Source organism: Bombus vosnesenskii, unplaced genomic scaffold, assembly GCF_011952255.1.
Source record: "Bombus vosnesenskii isolate JDL3184/JDL3185 unplaced genomic scaffold, Bvos_JDL3184-5_v1.1 scf7180000013266, whole genome shotgun sequence".
Lineage (NCBI taxonomy): Eukaryota > Metazoa > Arthropoda > Insecta > Hymenoptera > Apidae > Bombus > Bombus vosnesenskii.
This window is the reverse complement of record NW_022882926.1, coordinates 6,084,776-6,101,882: the sequence shown is the minus strand read 5'-3', so window position 1 is coordinate 6,101,882 and position 17,107 is coordinate 6,084,776. Positions and strand designations below refer to the sequence as shown.

Below are 17,107 nucleotides of genomic sequence, written 5' to 3'. Positions count from 1 at the left end.
ATCGACATGGCAAAGAGAATAATCAAATAGTCAAACTGTTTTTTATAAAATACGTAATAGGTTTACCGGAGGTATAAAAGAAAAATACGACTAAATGTCATTTATATTGCTTTTTACTAAAATTTTAAGTTCTTATAATAAAAGTATACATTTTTTATTTCACGTCAAACGCACCGAAATGAAGTACTACTTTGACGTGTATACACATCAGAACGCGGTTAACCGTTTAACCCATGAGAAACTTGAAATCCAAGAAAAATGTCCATCTACTCTTTGTTTAAAGTCAAATGTAAAAACTAAATATAGAGAATTGTGAGAATATCTAAAGGAATGGCCGTGCTTGCAAAATATTCGAAAACACAGGGAATAACATAAAATATTATCTTAACCGTGAAAATGTATTTTTATTCGTTTCCAAGACTCGACGTTATGAAATTGATAAAGCTAAATATAGAGAATAATGAAACGCATGGTATACACGTAAAAGGATTATCCATTTATTTCAGTCTCTCTTCTGAGATCAAGAATCGAGAATAAATCCAATGTACAGGGAATAACACGTAGCATATTATTACAAGCATCCGCGGTTCGAAGGTGAAAAGATTCAAAGATACAGAAATGTATAACGTGACGCACAAGAACAAGGAGAAACGGAACGTGTATTGTCAGACACGTCCTGGAAGCAATACAACACGAACTATACCTCGGTCTCACTGAGAAACTGGTGAAATACGAGGGTAAAGAGGAAATGGATCGTCTATTGTCAGACACAGGTTGGCATTATAATGCAACACAGGCTGTAAGTCTCTGAAACTTTCCACGTACGTGCGTTATTTTCCAGCAGAGAATTAATGCTTTAAAGGAAGCTTGCACGAAATTTCGTTATTCTGTTTGACATACTCGGTTTAATCCTTTGGATATCGACTGGACTGACGTTGACTGATAGTAGTAAATCATTTTGCATCGTCAAAGAGCGATATTAAGCTTTTAATCGAGCTTCAGGAAATTATCGACCAATCCGTTTTGTGCTTATTTTACTATACGATACAATTGTAATTTCGTGTTTATCCTGTGCTTTTTTCTACCAAATAACGTACCTACCAAACTTAACATATCTACCAAATAAAATAATAAACGTTAACTTTATCTTATTTTAGATTAGGTTCGCTCGTTGACACGTGCTTCATCGATAATGATATTCTGTTAGGTTTTTCACTTTTTCGCGTTTCAAGGAATAACTTGTGAAAACGTCCCTGTAATTAATGGATTAAGAGCTCGTTCAATTACCATGTCCATACGTTTATCGTTTACTGTTCTTTGTGAGAACAGTAAACGATCATTTTTATAATATCAAGTGTGATACGTTTAATTTATTCTAAAGATTGAAAGACGCCACTGTGAGAGAAAAATGTTATTTTCATTTGGTTTTAATTACTGCAGCTTATTATTATTTATGCTTTGATTTATTTATTGTAAATTGTAGTATACATATTCATGGTTTAAATGCAGATTTATACTTTTAAATATTTATGAAGATATTCTGTATCGGGGTATGTTACAAATAATAATGGATTTAAAAGTAGTTCAATCAAATCCGAGTATTTAATTTACCATTTCTCCGGAAGAATTTTCTGGTGGATTCACTCTGCAGAGGTAAAAATTTTTGAAACGCCAAGGAAACCTATAAATTACATTTAAAATGCTCGAAATATCGAAAGTTCTGTTAAAGTTCATGAAGCTCGGATGGTTTCTAGTTTCAAAGTAGGGAAACTGCAAAGTTATAGCAACACCAACAGTGGAAATTTCACTTGAAAAATACTCGAGCTTTTTAAAATTAGCGTAACATAACGTTGGAAATGAAATATCTTCCTTTCAGATGCTTTCCAAGGAGCCCGAAAATTTTCCCAAACATTTCAAGTCTATCTCTAAAAAATTATTCTACGGTCTCCAATTTTACTTGGAAAGTTTACGCTTTCGTGAATTTAAATGATGTCTGGAAATCGTTATCTGATATTAGAGTTAATCTACATTTCGTAGAACGTAGTAGTTGGATCGATATTTGAAATAATTTCAAACTTTTATTGTTTCACCAATTAAAACTTTAAATTTCATTTTATTTTTTTTTTTACAGAGTATTAACGATCTAAGGTTTTATTATATTTTATCACGCACTACATCTTTGTGTTTTGTTTAATTTAAATTTTTTACGTGCTACAGGTGCAGTTCATGCATGTTCAAAAAAGTAGAAAATGTTGTGATGTATGGGATAATGAGGTACATGAGCTTATATGCTGTATGGAAAAATAATGCGCTGTGTGAAGTTGCGAATATGAAAGAATGCCTGGTCTAACACGTGTACACTAGAGATAAGAATTAAGGAACTAAAAGTTACGTACAAAGTGAGTCATACAATGAATTGTTAGTAAATATATTTACCTTTATATTTTTTCTTTTTTTCTTTTTTTGAGTCAGACTTCGATGATATATGTTATACAGAAAATGTAGATTTTTTTACATCATAACTCCATTATATGGGCTCAAACATAGATCATCAATAATCTCTTATACCATCAATCTGTCGGTATACCAAGCAGACCTAAAAAAAAACGAATTATTGCCAGCAGAAAGGCTGCCTCGATCCAAAAATAAAATTCTATGGCCTAAAAACTGGCCTATTGGGCAATCCCCAAGGATGCCGATTCACGCGATCCAACTCCATTTCCGAACATTCTCTACCTCTGACCTATTATTTCCACAAACGAAAATCCAAAAGAACTGAATTCAAAACTAAATCTTGAAACTTTTCTCAAATCCTTAAAATACCATCTGAAGAACCTGATCCAAGTTTGACCCATTTTCCTAGACATTGCTCGTCCCTAATCTGTACACTCAGCCTGTCCAAAATCCAAAAAACATTATCAATCAGGAACAAAAATATCATCTCAGCTCAAATTAGTTCTCGAACTTTACCTAAACCAGCAAATTATGTACCTTAATCTACCACTCACCCAATCTATCAATTCTAAAAAAAGAGCAATTTCAAAGAAACTACTTCAACCTAAAAACCAAACTCTTTTCTTAGGAAAGACGCTATTCTAAGGATTTCCGACTAAGCAATCGAACCTCCTCTACGAAGGTTTTCCAACCTATCGGTCACACCGTTCAGGTTAAAAAAGGCTAACGACCATAAAAAAATCTCGACGTAAAAGCAAATATCCAAAGTTTTTCTAGAACCCCGTAGGATCTCGATCCACGGAATCTGAAACCTCGTTTCCAAAGGTTCTCCACTCCCAACCCATCAATCATCTCACCGAGGTTTAAAAAAAGACAAGAAGACAAAACTAGACCTCTCAACTCGTGCCAAACCCTTCAAAACTTTCGTCTGTATCTGTATCCACGTAATCAAATTCCCTTCTAAAGAGTTTCCAATCTATCACTCGCACTATTTTTAGGTCTAAGAATATTGACTACCATCATCGATGGAATCTGCACTTAAAACTAAACCTGCAAACTTTCCTAAACTCCTCAAAACACTTATCCCATAGGATTTCGACCCACGCTATGCCAAATCCCCTTTGCAAAGAATTTCCACTCTTAACTCACAAATCATCTCAGTCAGGTTCAAAAGAAAATCCAAGCAGCACCAATCGAAAGCTATTTTATTCGAAAACTAGACCTGCCAATGTTGGCAAACGCTTCGAAACTCTTATCGGATCTGTATCCACGTAATCAAATTCCCTTCTAAAGAGTTTCCAATCTATCACTCGCACTATTTTTAGGTCTAAGAATATTGACTACCATCATCGATGGAATCTGCACTTAAAACTAAACCTGCAAACTTTCCTAAACTCCTCAAAACACTTATCCCATAGGATTTCGACCCACGCTATCCCAAATCCCCTTTGCAAGGAATTTCCACTCTTAACTCACAAATCATCTCGGTCAGGTTCAAAAGAAAATCCAAGCAGCACCAGTCGAAAGCTATTTTGTTCGAAAAATATACCTGCCAATGTTGGCAAACGCTTCGAAACTCTTATCGGATCTGTATCCACGTAATCAAATTTCTTTGCTAAAGAGCTTTCGACCTATCACTCGCAGTATTTAGATCTACGAACTACTTAGCATCCAAGAACTAAGTACTATTATGAAGAAAATCTGGACTTAAAACTAAACCTGCAAACTTTCCTAAACTCCTCGAAACACTTATCCCATAGGATTTCGATCCACGCGGTCTCAAATCCCCTTTCCAAGAATTTTCCGCTCCTAACCCATCAATCATCTCACGAAGGTCTTAAAAAGAGCCAAGCACCACCATCGAAAGCTATTTCGTGAGGAAAATGGACCCCCCAAGTGTTGACGAGAGCTTCGAAACTCTCGTCGGTTCTGTATCCACGTAATCAATTTCCCTTTCTGAGGACTCGGTGCAGCATCCGCCGTGCCAACGTCGCCCCAATTCCGGCCGACTCTATTCCAACGCGTATATAATTATACTCGCGAGGCAGCGACAACGCCTTATTTCCCCCGGTTCGATTCGAAACGGCTTCTCATTATCGATTTCCATTGCTGCCGAAACAGATGACGAGCGCCGCGCTAACAGGCGACGATATCGACGCCTGCCGACACGACAATAGGCCTCGTGCCGCCACCCAGGAAGACGTCCGACTCGCAAAACGCCGCGACGACCGCCAGTTTCTCGCGTAATTGCGACAAAACAAAAGGGCGGTTAAACGCGTGTTGAAAACGCGGCTATCGTACACGCGCGTCACACGCCGCGCGGTCTTCCACAGGGTGAAGAGGACAGAAAGCGAGGGACTCGGGTAACTTGTTGCGTCGGTGTACCAGTCGCAGAACGTACAGTACCGACAACGCTTCTGACTGCGTGGTATTCTTTTCTCACCGATGACAGAGAGTAGCTGCCAGCGGCTCGCTGTTTCCTCGAAAACTGGGCGACGAACGAGAAGCGGAATCGAACTCGATTAAGGCACTGATTGGATTCTTGGCCACCGTGAAAGCGCCAACTTGCTCGCTCCAGGCTTCACGAAAGAACGTTGGTCGTGGAGGTGAGTGAAGAAAGAGGAAATGGTTAGGGGGGATTTTCTTTTGGTCTTCGGGTCGCTGAAGTCGTAGCGGAGCACCCTATCTGATTGGATGTATTGTTGCGGTGACCAGAGGTTTGGGAATTTAAGAAATTGAAGGATTAAAGGGTCCAAACGATGGGTCATGGGTCTTTTGTCCTTCGGATCGTTAGAAACGAAGAATCTGCTTTTTAACGCCACGAGGTTTCCCATTCTCTTTTACGAGCGTCATAATCGTTGAAATAACGAAGCTGGCTTTTTTTTATTTATCAGCAAAAACGTGCAAGAGTTGTTCCAACGAATGGCAGACCATCGTGTGAAAGATATTGTTATTTTACGATAAAATCGAAAGCTTCGTTGTTTCTTTTCCAACGTATATTCTCGTCGATAAGGATTCGGCAAGTTTTATCGTAAACAAATATCGATCGTTCAAAGTCACCGATAAGGAGGCTACGAATAATTTTCAAAATAAACCCACCTCCATCCGCAATTCTTGCAATAGTTTTTACAAGTGTGCTTTCATGTGCAGTATATCGACTTGTATGAACGCGGAGTTTCGATTAATAGTCATCATCTCTGGTAATTTGCGTTAATTATCACGTTCCCCGGAACGAGATCACCAGGTACTCTCAATATTTACGAACGTGGCTGTGTGTTGGGTATTTGGTTATCGCGGTTGGCAGTTTCCCGACTCGGTAGTGGGGACTTTTGCTTGGGTTGTTTATTGGTAGAAGCGTAAGTTGAAAAATGAATATAATTAATCATGGAATGTTGTAGATATCTGGTCGAGTGTTTGTTACTTTTCCGATTGCTTTGACAAATGCACATTATGCTACTTTGACATGTTGTGCTACAAATTGTGATTTAAAGCGCTGTCATCAGAATTTATATGGTTGCACATGCAGCTAGTGTATTTATTGGAAATGGTATTCAAGTTATTTTTGGCTCTCATGGCAACCCGAGAATAAGAAGAGAACTAGAACGCAGAAAATCGACCGAGTTTTATACTTTTAAGAGAAGATTAAAATTTTTTGTTTTGGATAAACAAGATTGAAAACGTGTCTCTTGAGATTTAGAAGGAAAATTTCCAATTCATAGAATAATTTTATTCGCTGGCCAATTTAAAAAGAACATTTAATTCGTGTTTATCTTAAAAAATATCGACAAAACGTTATCGTTAAAAACGTTAATGTTATTTGTCGGTGTTTAATCGTTCGGGTCTTCTACAGTTGAAGATTCATCGATAGATCGTGGTAATAAAAATTCACGCTTGAAAATACAGTCGAGTGGCCTATAGTTGAACGTTCATGTTATTAGTAACTCAACGAAAGAAATAGAAAAGGAAAAAGCAGCTTATATGTCATTACAAAAGCCATTGGAGAAAGAGTAGAAGAAGTCAGGTCGTACAGATCCTGCACGTGTTTTATGCATTTGAATTCCCCAATTCTCTTCTATGTTTCCATTCGCCATTACGTAATTAATCTTCGACTCTTTCGCAAACTCTGTGTTCGATTTGGCTGAACTTTCCTCTCGTAGAACTTACAAATCACCCGTTCTCGCTATAAATGGAACGAAGAGGGAAACTCTTGCATAGATCTAATTGGGGGCCTTCCAAGAAGAAGCCTTGTAAGCTATGCAAGCCATTAAGTTTGCAAAGTTACGAGCTCCAGTGTACATAGAGAGGTTGGATGAAATAATAGAAGCACCTCATACGTGTCATATACGTCATAAATGAATGTACATTGACCGTAATGCGAAAAAGAACATTGGAAACTTTGAAGCCAAAGTTTCGAACATTCACTGAATTTTTATTGAAATAATTCGTTTCTTCAAAGTGAATTTGTAATATTGGAGATTATCCGATTGAAGATGAATTTTTATATTTCTATACTTTTGTTTCTTAATTTTCATATTTTGCTATTTTACAAAAGTTTATTGGATAACGCTATATGCATAGACTATAAAAAACATATTGAATACGATACGAAGATCAGAGGGAAGAAATATATGATCCAAGTTGACTTTTGTACATTGTTCTCTGACTTTAACGCCATCATCAAGAAGAAGGGGAACTTGATATAACGTAATTGAAAAGCAGAACAACGTCGATACCAAAATGCAAGGACTTTTTAAGTAGACGATAAATTCACGATAACTTTCCTGATCAAAAATTTCCCGAATCTTTTTAATATCCCGGGCGAGACGAAGAGTACAAGTGTAAGAAGTCCAGAAATTTTCCCTTATTCTACCCGTTGGGCACAATGTTCCATGAATCTTCGACTAATCCCACGTCTTTTGTCCTGTCATATCACAATTCTCATTTATACAAAGCGCTTGATCTTTTCCTATTCGATTTTTCATACAGTGTCCCGTAAATCCCCAATTAATTTCGCCTTATCCCCCCATATTACGATTCTCAATTACAAATTCACAAGCTTAATTTCTGCCTATTCGACCGATCCGGCCTTCCTTCTCCTTAGATGGCAATTTTTCTTCGATCAACCGACTGGTACGGTCAACAATTTCCAAGTAATTCGCGTGGAACTAGGATCACCGTGTATGTTCGTGCAATCGGCGATGAGAGCAACTGTTTCTCTGTTCTCGTCGATAACACGCTTTCGGAGGGAGGAAAGGCATCTTATGAAAGGGAGCGTTTCGTTAAATCGATTCGTGCCAAGCATACACACCGGCCCGGCCACTATCTCCAGCTTTGTCCAGAAAATTGGCTCGCGCTAACGCCGCGAGTTAAACTTCAAATTAAACAGCTCAGTCTCTCGAATAGAATGGCGTGAATTTTGCAAAGCGGAAAGACTGTCGTTGGAATCGATTCAACGGAGAGATTAGACGTAGAGAAAAGAGTTAAAGTGGCACTCTTGTCTCTTGTACGTGGAAGTGTACAGGGTGTCCTAGTAATCACGGTATAATCAGCAAGATGATAGAATACATTTTTCTTTCTTTTTTTCTTTTTCGAGAGAATCGGCTGTGAAAATTCGTAGAATAAATCTGTCAAATAGTTGGAATTAAACACCGTTGCTGTTTCGAATAAATTCGAGTGATTTTGCAAAGCAGACAGACTACCGTTGGAACAGGATCAACGGAGGAATTAGATGCACAGAGGGAAGTGGCGCTCTTATCTTTTGTGAAAATATACAAACTGTGCCGGTAATCACGGTATAGTCGGCAAAACGACGATTCGACGTGAAAAAATAAATAGAAGATGTAGAATAAATATTTTTTCAGCCGATGCTTCGATTATCGAGCGAATCGAGTCTGAATATTTGGCAAATATAGCTCGCATTAAACAGCTAACTGTCCCGAATAAATTCGCGTGAATTTTGCAAAGCAGAAGAAAGACCGGCGTTGGGACAAAATCAACGGACGAATTACGTGTACGGAGAAAGGAATTAAAGTGGCCCTTTTATCTCTCATGAACGGTGAGTCCAAGATGTAAAACGAATATTTTTCCGAATTTTCGACGCCTCGTTTTCGAGAAAATCGAGTTTAAAAATTGGCCAAACATGGTCTGACTTGGTTAATTTTTTTTCAATATTGTCAACGAATTTTTTTTTTTTAGCATTAACTATGCTAAAAATAATCTTCGCGTTCCGTCTATTGTGTAAATAATGCCGGAACGCAAAAAAGAAAGATCTAAAATATTCAAAAGAAAAATGAAAAGATGAGTTTTTAATATAACTTTCTAACAAAGCATTAAATCGCCGTTTGTATAACATTTTTTTCTTGATTATAGCTATCTATATCGTACAACAGGATCTAATCTGTATTATAAAATGTATTAATAAAATTTGGTTATTAAACTCTGGGACACATTGTATACGTGTAGAGTGGTCGCTCTTTGTTTGTATGTATATACGCGAAAATGTATTGACCCGTTGTTTTGTGCGGTTACGGAAGAATTTAAATCGAGTAATTTGCGCCGTGTTAAAGAAGACAACTTTATTTGCAATGAAAAAACCGTTTAAGTAGCTGGTTCACTATTTTCAAGTAGATAGAGAGAGGCGGTAAACTTCTTTGCATTGATCCGTTTAATGTTATACGTTGTAAGACTTTGTAACGCGATTTTTAAACTTTACAACTATAACGTTTGGATGATGAAATGGTCTGGCTGATTAAAGATGGTTTAAAACGAAGATCATTGAGAACTTTCGCCACCGAAACTTCAAACTTCCAATATTTAGGTCACATACATACACACACGCGAGAATGGAAATTTAATATTATCCACCTCGTTTCTTAATTTTAAAGTTTTAATATAGAAGATATAATATATAACAAATTAAACTAACTTAACTTAATATAGAAGATATAATATATAACAAATTAAACTAACTTAACTTAATATAGAAGATATAATATATAACAAATTAAACTAACAATGTTTTAAGTACTTGATGACAAATTGTTCACCTGGTATACTTGATAATCATATAGCTATCTGTATTTATAATTATGAAATAGAGTGATACTGAATAGAGCTAATTATAGAATACAACTGTATTGATAGAACTACGTTTATTATGTTATACCACTCGTAGGACTAATTAATACAGCTACATATAGAATTATAAATAACTGATATTCCATTATTTGAATAATAGAAAATCAATGCCAACTTTTATAAATATTTCTAAACGTGAAACACGAATATTTATGAACATGAAATTCGCGTAGAAACGACAAACAAACGTTTACAATTGCTAAATATTTTTTTAAGAAAAATATTATCGATGAAAATATTACCGAATAAAATTTGTCTGTTTTTAATAAAAAATAAAAATTTGTCAGTGTTCCTGAATTTTCCAGAATTTTCGTCCGACGCGTATTTCTCCAACTTCTGTATTATTTAACCGCTTCCATTTGCTGCTAACTCACTACTTAATCATTTATCAAATGCTTCAATTGTGTAACAGTGAGGCACTGCATGCGCTACGATAACGACAGAATAAAATAAACAACAATTTCAAAATCGTATCGCATTAACTCGTTCACAGATGTTCGCCCATTCGACGTTCCGATTATTTGTTTACGCTTAATTTAACAATTAATAATTCGAGCGAATAAACAATCCCCTCGTGATTAAACGAATTTTAACGTGATGCGAGAAAACTTGATCGAACAATTCATTTAATCAGGAAGTCAGTCCGATCGTATATGTGTATTCGTTCTCGTTGCTTGCACTTTAAATGTATTCGTCCCAGGCCGTCAGTTTCGTCGGTAACATCGAAACAGTCCATTAATATAAGTGAAAACGGAATTTAATGCGGAAAAAAGGCCTCGCAACGTGTCGTCTCTTACCATTATCGACTTTTGTTTCACTCGTTTGCAACGAACGATAGCCTCAGCCCGTTGTTTTGACTCCGATCGATCGACGTGTTGTAGCTGCCCATTACTTAAGATTGCCAATCCATTAAGTGAAGAAGCTTCGACGATAGACGGTGATCGTGAAAAAAAAGGGAGATACGAAAGTTGGAGGAAATTTATGGTAAAAGTGAAACAATTGTCCTTGAGATAGATCTTTATACAGGGAGTGGCCGAACAACATACGAACACAACGTACGAACGAGCATCAAGTGATTCCTTGCTTAGTTTTCAAAAAAAACTGATACTGGAAATTTTGATAGGTCACTGCTTGGCATTGATAGTGGCATTGATAACTTAACAAGTGTAAATTTTAAGGGAGAGACATTTTAAGCTAGTGTTTTTTTTTTTTCTAAAACTAAGGCTAGTAACATAAATAATAATTTTGCTTTCTCACACAAAACTGATGGAATTGTAAATATATCTTGATATTTTTTACATGATAAAAATAGAAACACAGCGTATATCTTCTATTCGATGAAAAAAAATTGAAAATTTGCTGAGTCGTGCCGCTAATCAACGCCAAGCAACGAAATGCGAATTTCCCTAGTTACCGATTACGCACGCGTTAACACGAGACAATCGAAAGGAGGTTATTCTTCTTGTGAAAATAGGCGAGAAACGTGGAATACAATTTTTCCGATTCAGACATCATTTTCAAAAAAATACGATTTGTTCGTGTTTTATTAATAATCGGTCTAATACACGCGGGTAGAAGTACAAAATACCGATAAACAACCCACCAAATTGGAAGAGAACGTAACTATCATTAAATTTCAATAAACACGATCTCAAAGAAGCTCCAGACGTAATTTTTTAAAAAACAAATTTCTTCGAACTTGTTTGAAAACATACCGAAAGATTTTATTATATAAACATGTTTGGCTCGTTTTTTCGCGTATTACGCAACGCACGAAAGTAAATAAAACGCCCATAAGCAATGCAGTAAATAAGAAACGATGGCATCGTTAGGTTTCAATGGACGCATACGCAAAAGCTTGCGAATACAATTTTCTTGAAAAATTCCCCACTAAAAATCTCTATCCGACATTTCCGTTTCGCTCTTTTTCCACTGAACAGCGAAATAAATAAAAAAGCCACAGCTACCAATGGTCCCAGCTATAAAATTATGTATATCACGTTTGGGGACATTTGTCTTTTCCCCTAGAAACCGCAACAGCTGGCACAAGAACCGATTTATCGCGCTGTCCTGCTACATTTTTTGTCAGAAAATTCTAAAAGCACGGAAGAACTAGAAAACATAAGTTGACGTTTTCTCTTGCAGGTTTCTGGCCGACAAGTGAAACAACGGAAAAATGCCTGTGGGAGGACGAGTCGCTGGCAAAGTTGGGATTTACAGCTCCCATTATAATGGTAATGTAAGCAGGGATATTGGATCGTTACGTGTACTCTCGCGTGATATGTATCTGCGTTTCCGGCGTGCAGGCTTTCACGTTATTTATTAACATTCGTTAATAAACGATAAATGACGATCGTTCGATATTTGCGTACGCGCCACAGTCGGATGATATGATACGGATAATAACGAAACGAGACGCGAAAAACTCTTTGCTCGTCTCGAAGTATATATCGACTTCGATGAACAATAAATTACACGGCAATTCGAAATGTATTTCAATGATACATCGCCCACAACGCACGATCGTTCCGTTTTGTACGTTTTAATTGGTTTCGTCGAGAATATAGGGCGTATATTTTTAATATAGTTCTGAAATGGACTTTCCAATAAGTACATAGCTTGTTTTCTACATCTACATTGTATGTTGTATGTGATCTCGTAGAAATAACAGGTCGGTGCACGTGTCGTGTCATTTTTGGAATGAAGCTTTAACCACACTTGGCTTATTCGGAACGTGATATACAGTGACTCGCCGAATTATTTGAACACTTACGACGGAAAATTTTTCTAAATGTAACGAGATGTATTATAAAATGTATTACAAATTGCTTGACCTTTGCCAATGATGTATTTGCTCAATTCGTGGTCCAATTTCCATCCAAATATGGATTAACTTTAAGTTCAAACTTCGAAGAAGATGCGATATTTCAGATGAGCCAACTTTGATAACATGCAGATTAAAAATGGAAAGAAACTCAACGATTTACGTGCAAATCGAAAATGAGATAAGTCTTTGTATCGGTGAGAGAATGATGTCTAGTTGCAACGTGATTAGAATTCAAGCGTTACATTCTGATAGACGATCTTTATCGTATAAACGTGCACATGTCGAAGTTAAAATAAGTAGATAATAAAGTAGAAATTTTATACATATATGCACACACGTAAGTAGTTTTTCGTACGGCGTAAATAATTTAGATAACTTTGCATAACGCTCTCTTATAGCGTTCTGCTTTTATTATCTTTCGCGTGCATTCTGTAAAACGTAGAAGTCGTTTAATTATTAATTAAAATTCCTGCTGTAACGCTCTGTCGAAGTTTGGATCGTTAAAAATTTCAGGCTGTGCAAGCTTAAAGGTGATATTCCTGAAGGAAATGTCATCTCAATGGTTGAGATCAAATTTTCTTAAATAAGACAATTATTACTTATTACTCATCTTGTATGCGTAACCGGAAGTCAACGCAAAGCCGGAAGACAGACGGAAATAAAAAGACGAATAAAAAGTTATTATTTATTATCTGTAAAACTCGATTTTTATAAAAATGATGTTATTTAATTTAAAAGAAAAAAGTATATCATTTTTTTAATTAAAAATAACTATTATCGTTCTTTGTGATGTATTATTTGTAAACTATTATCTACTTATTTCATGTACCATTTATAAAATTTGTAAAACTTCTTTGAAGTGCAATAATTCAATAGCAAACTCGAACGAAATTCACGAAACGGATAAATCTACCAATACGAACGTTCTAACGTCCAATACACGTTCGATACAGAATAAGATAACAATATCTTTGCACTGCAACAAAGATAACTGAAACACCATTGCAACAGTTCGAAATCGAATGTTCAGTACACTAAGACCACAATTTCCATATTGTACAGTCAATATGACGAAAAGTACAATTTCAACAACTTCAACCCGAATGGCCGGTACATCAATCGAAACTTTAACCACAACCCTGATGGCCACCGTAGACGGTCTAGTAGCAAGTAACAAGTATCAAAAAGGATTTGCAAACGCGTTTGTGCATAGAATACGTAATACTAAGTTTAAATGTGGAGTACACTGGTTACAGCCTTCGTAACTTTGATTTAGATATCATCGATGCGGCTCTGTACGTTGTAACAAGCTTCACCATAGCACTCAATAACCCATACACTGTATCAACTCATGCATACAGACAAAAAGTAATTATGCAATTAGTATGCGACAGAATGTCTCTTTGACGGTATAATTACGACTTTAATTCCTTCAATATAATCTTGTAACGGCGTCAAAGTATTGTTATAACATTCGTGTGTTTCTTCCTGATTTTTATGCACATTTCATTCAATCAATTATAGCGTTCAATTGAATTACTCCCTCTATAACTTGATTATTTGTAGAAAACTTTACAAACAGTGTTCCTTTTAAGTCAAAGTAATATTAGGTTGTCCGAAAAGTTTCTTTCGTTTCATAAGGAAGTAGTAGATGCACAAGATTTTTTGTTTTATATTATTTTATTGAATTATATTTGATCCATTTTATTCTGTTACTACAAAATGAATCATACATAAATCTATAAAATAATATAAAATGAAAAATGTTATGCACCTATCATTTCACTTATGAAACGAAAGAAACTTTTGGGACGACCTAATACAAGACTTTTGGTTTTAATGGACCAGTGACCATCGGAATGGGGACTATACTGACCCATATGTGGGAAATTAAGTCGTTTAATAGCAGAACACACGAGCAATAGATTACAAATATTTATATAAATTCATATTTTTACGAATAGAATACGTTCCATCTACTATACGTTACGCCGAATGTTCTACCATAAGTATCTATATATTTTTACGAATTCTATAGATTTCCAGCTCGTTAAATATTCTACAAACATTTTATACATTCTTGTATCTTGAAATCTTCCATAAAGATTTTATACACTTTTAAACCCTTTAAATTCCCCGTGAATATATAGAACAATTATCCAATGTCCGACTTCAAATTGCACGAACACTGAATAATCAACCACCATAAAATTGTTCGATTTCGCTTCTACATATAAATCGTTCGCATACAGTACACGTTATTTCTTAAATCTGCCTCAGAATTTGCACATTATTTTTTAAACTTACCTTAACACAGCGGTTCTTAATCTTTCGTTTACCACGGACCTCCATCAAATAAACGTATCGTTGTCACGAACACCCCCATGACTCGGTTCAAAAGTTAAATCCCTATGTGCCAAGTGTGTATATCTGAAACATTGATCGACTGCTCATCGACAACCTTTTTCGAGAGAAAAGTTTCATTAGAAATAATCAAGCACGAATGTTAAATATTTTATATATAAATATTTTATGTACAATAATAATAATATAATAATCGGATCTCCTTTGTTCCATACATTCGCAATGTAATAAACATATCCAAGACCAACTACGACCCCAATAGTTATATTAATCGTATATATAAGCAGACCAACCCACTCGCCCATCAGTTACACTTTTTCTGCAAATCGTTGCCCACGTTTAAAAAACATTCCAAAAACGCTTTACATTCACATCCACTTCCGCATCGTTTAACTTTTGATCGATTGACTCGCGATTAATATCATACTTTTATTATACGTCGAAATATGTTCGCTAGTGTGGTAATATTTTTCTTAAATAATTATCAAAATATAGTTCAAATCTGTGCGCTTATATTGACTATAGCTAAACCAAACGTCGTTACTCGAAATGAATAAATAAATAAATAAATAACTTGCGTGTGCGAGGGTTTCATGGTCTTTCAAAAATGCACAGGCCACGGGTTAAGAACCGCTGTCTTAAAATTTATCGCTATATCATCTCTATACAGGGTGGTTGGTAACTGATGGTACAAGCGGAAAGGGGGTGATTCTACGCGAAAAAAGAAGTCGAAAATATAGAATAAAAATTTAAAAATTAAAAAAAATTTTTTAAATAACGTCAATCGAGACAACGGTCTACAGTGAGATCCGTTATAACGAGACGTGATAAAGTGCACGCGTACCGAACGAAAATTCAAAGTCGATTTTCTCTAAAACTAAGCCTGAAACGAAAAATTTTTATTCCATATTTTCGACTTCTTTTTTCATGTAGAATCACCCCCTTTCCGCTTGTACCACCAGTTACCAACCACCCTGTATATCATTTTCATGCAATAAACGAACTCGTGAAAATTTGAGTAATTTGAGGAATTTTGAAAACATTAAACATATATTCTGTACATACACATCCATATGCTGAAATTGTGGAATCCATCGGTTTAGCTTCTGAGAGACTCATACGTGACTCATAAATGAATCAAGAGCTTTAAAAGCGTGAACGTCATCCCACAGTAACGAAACCCTGGTGCAAGGTGTCGATTACAAGATAAATCCAGCATGCTTTCAGGAAAAGGCTACAGTGGTATTAACGAGGAGATCATGTGGATCAGCATCGGGATGGGGATCACGATCGCCGTACTGATCACCATTGCTCTGTGCTACATCGCCCGTGAGAAATGCCGGAAACGACACGAGGGCTACTACGCTTCCTGACGGACGCTGCCGCCGCCCTCGTGGGCCTCTTGGTCCTTCTCACCATCGACACCTGGCGTCTTTTTCAGCCCGACCACGTCGAGAGGTAAACCGAGGGCGTACTATATCACCGTATAACGCCGAGATCTGGTGACCAATACCTTGCTTTCGGCTCGAGCAAGCTGACGTTTCACCATGAACGAGAAATCGAACGACGACTCTCTTATCCCTCGACTTTTTTCATCTTTCCCCTCCCTATTCGTCCCTTTCCTTTCTTTTTTTACTTTTCCTGTATCCTTCGACTAGTCTCATCCCATTTAACAGACACAAGAAAAGAATATAACAAGTCGATCAATGTGCACCTGCGAATCTTCGTGCCACTCAATGGCTAGAAAGAAGTATTTTCGAAAATACGTAGACGATAAGTCCACGTTGTTCTACCAGTAATTTACTTTCAATCGTAACTAAGCAATATTTCATACTTACGGATATGGTATTCTCGAAGAGAAAAAAAAGAAAGGAGGAAATACATCTCCATGATCGCTCAAAATTCTAGCGAACCGCGAATTTTCCAAGAAAATTAGAAGCTTGTCGTAGATTTGATATGGAAATTGAAAACCAAGTAAGAATATAACGTTGAGCTCGTGTAAGGTTAATTAAACAGCGTACTTCGAATTTCGATATTGCGCTGCGTATGAAATCCAAGATATGTAAGTTATCGTATCTTGCTGCTGCGACTTTTCGTTCGGTCTGTCTGTGCGCTCGTTCGTCGCGGAATAAACATCAGATTGCTCCTACCGAATCCTCGAATTTATCGAGTCGAAACTCGACCATGATTTATGGAGCGTGTGGAGTAATCGCTCGAAAGAAGAAGAAATCGAAGGAAAGCTCGCGTAATTCCGTTTGATCGACTGGATAATTAACCGAATTCCTTCCGTTGATGGCGTTGTTACAGGCAAATTTTAAGCACAGA

The 17,107-nt window shown here is 36.4% G+C and overlaps 1 protein-coding gene across 2 annotated transcripts in view; it reads left to right on the top strand.

Moving 5' to 3' along the window:
• The window catches only part of LOC117230177, a 41,815-nt gene extending 25,394 nt beyond the window's left edge, over nucleotides 1-16,421 (top strand). The window contains exons 2-3 of one of the 2 annotated variants that reach the window (XM_033487319.1): nucleotides 11,737-11,825; nucleotides 16,016-16,421. In XM_033487319.1, coding sequence (XP_033343210.1) covers nucleotides 11,768-11,825; nucleotides 16,016-16,155 — 198 coding nt within the window. In that variant the 5' untranslated portion in view covers nucleotides 11,737-11,767 and the 3' untranslated portion in view covers nucleotides 16,156-16,421. Of the gene's footprint in view, nucleotides 1-11,736; nucleotides 11,826-16,009 lie in introns of both variants that reach the window. The other variant, XM_033487318.1, reaches the window with a different exon arrangement.
• The last annotated feature ends 686 nt before the right edge of the window (nucleotides 16,422-17,107 follow it).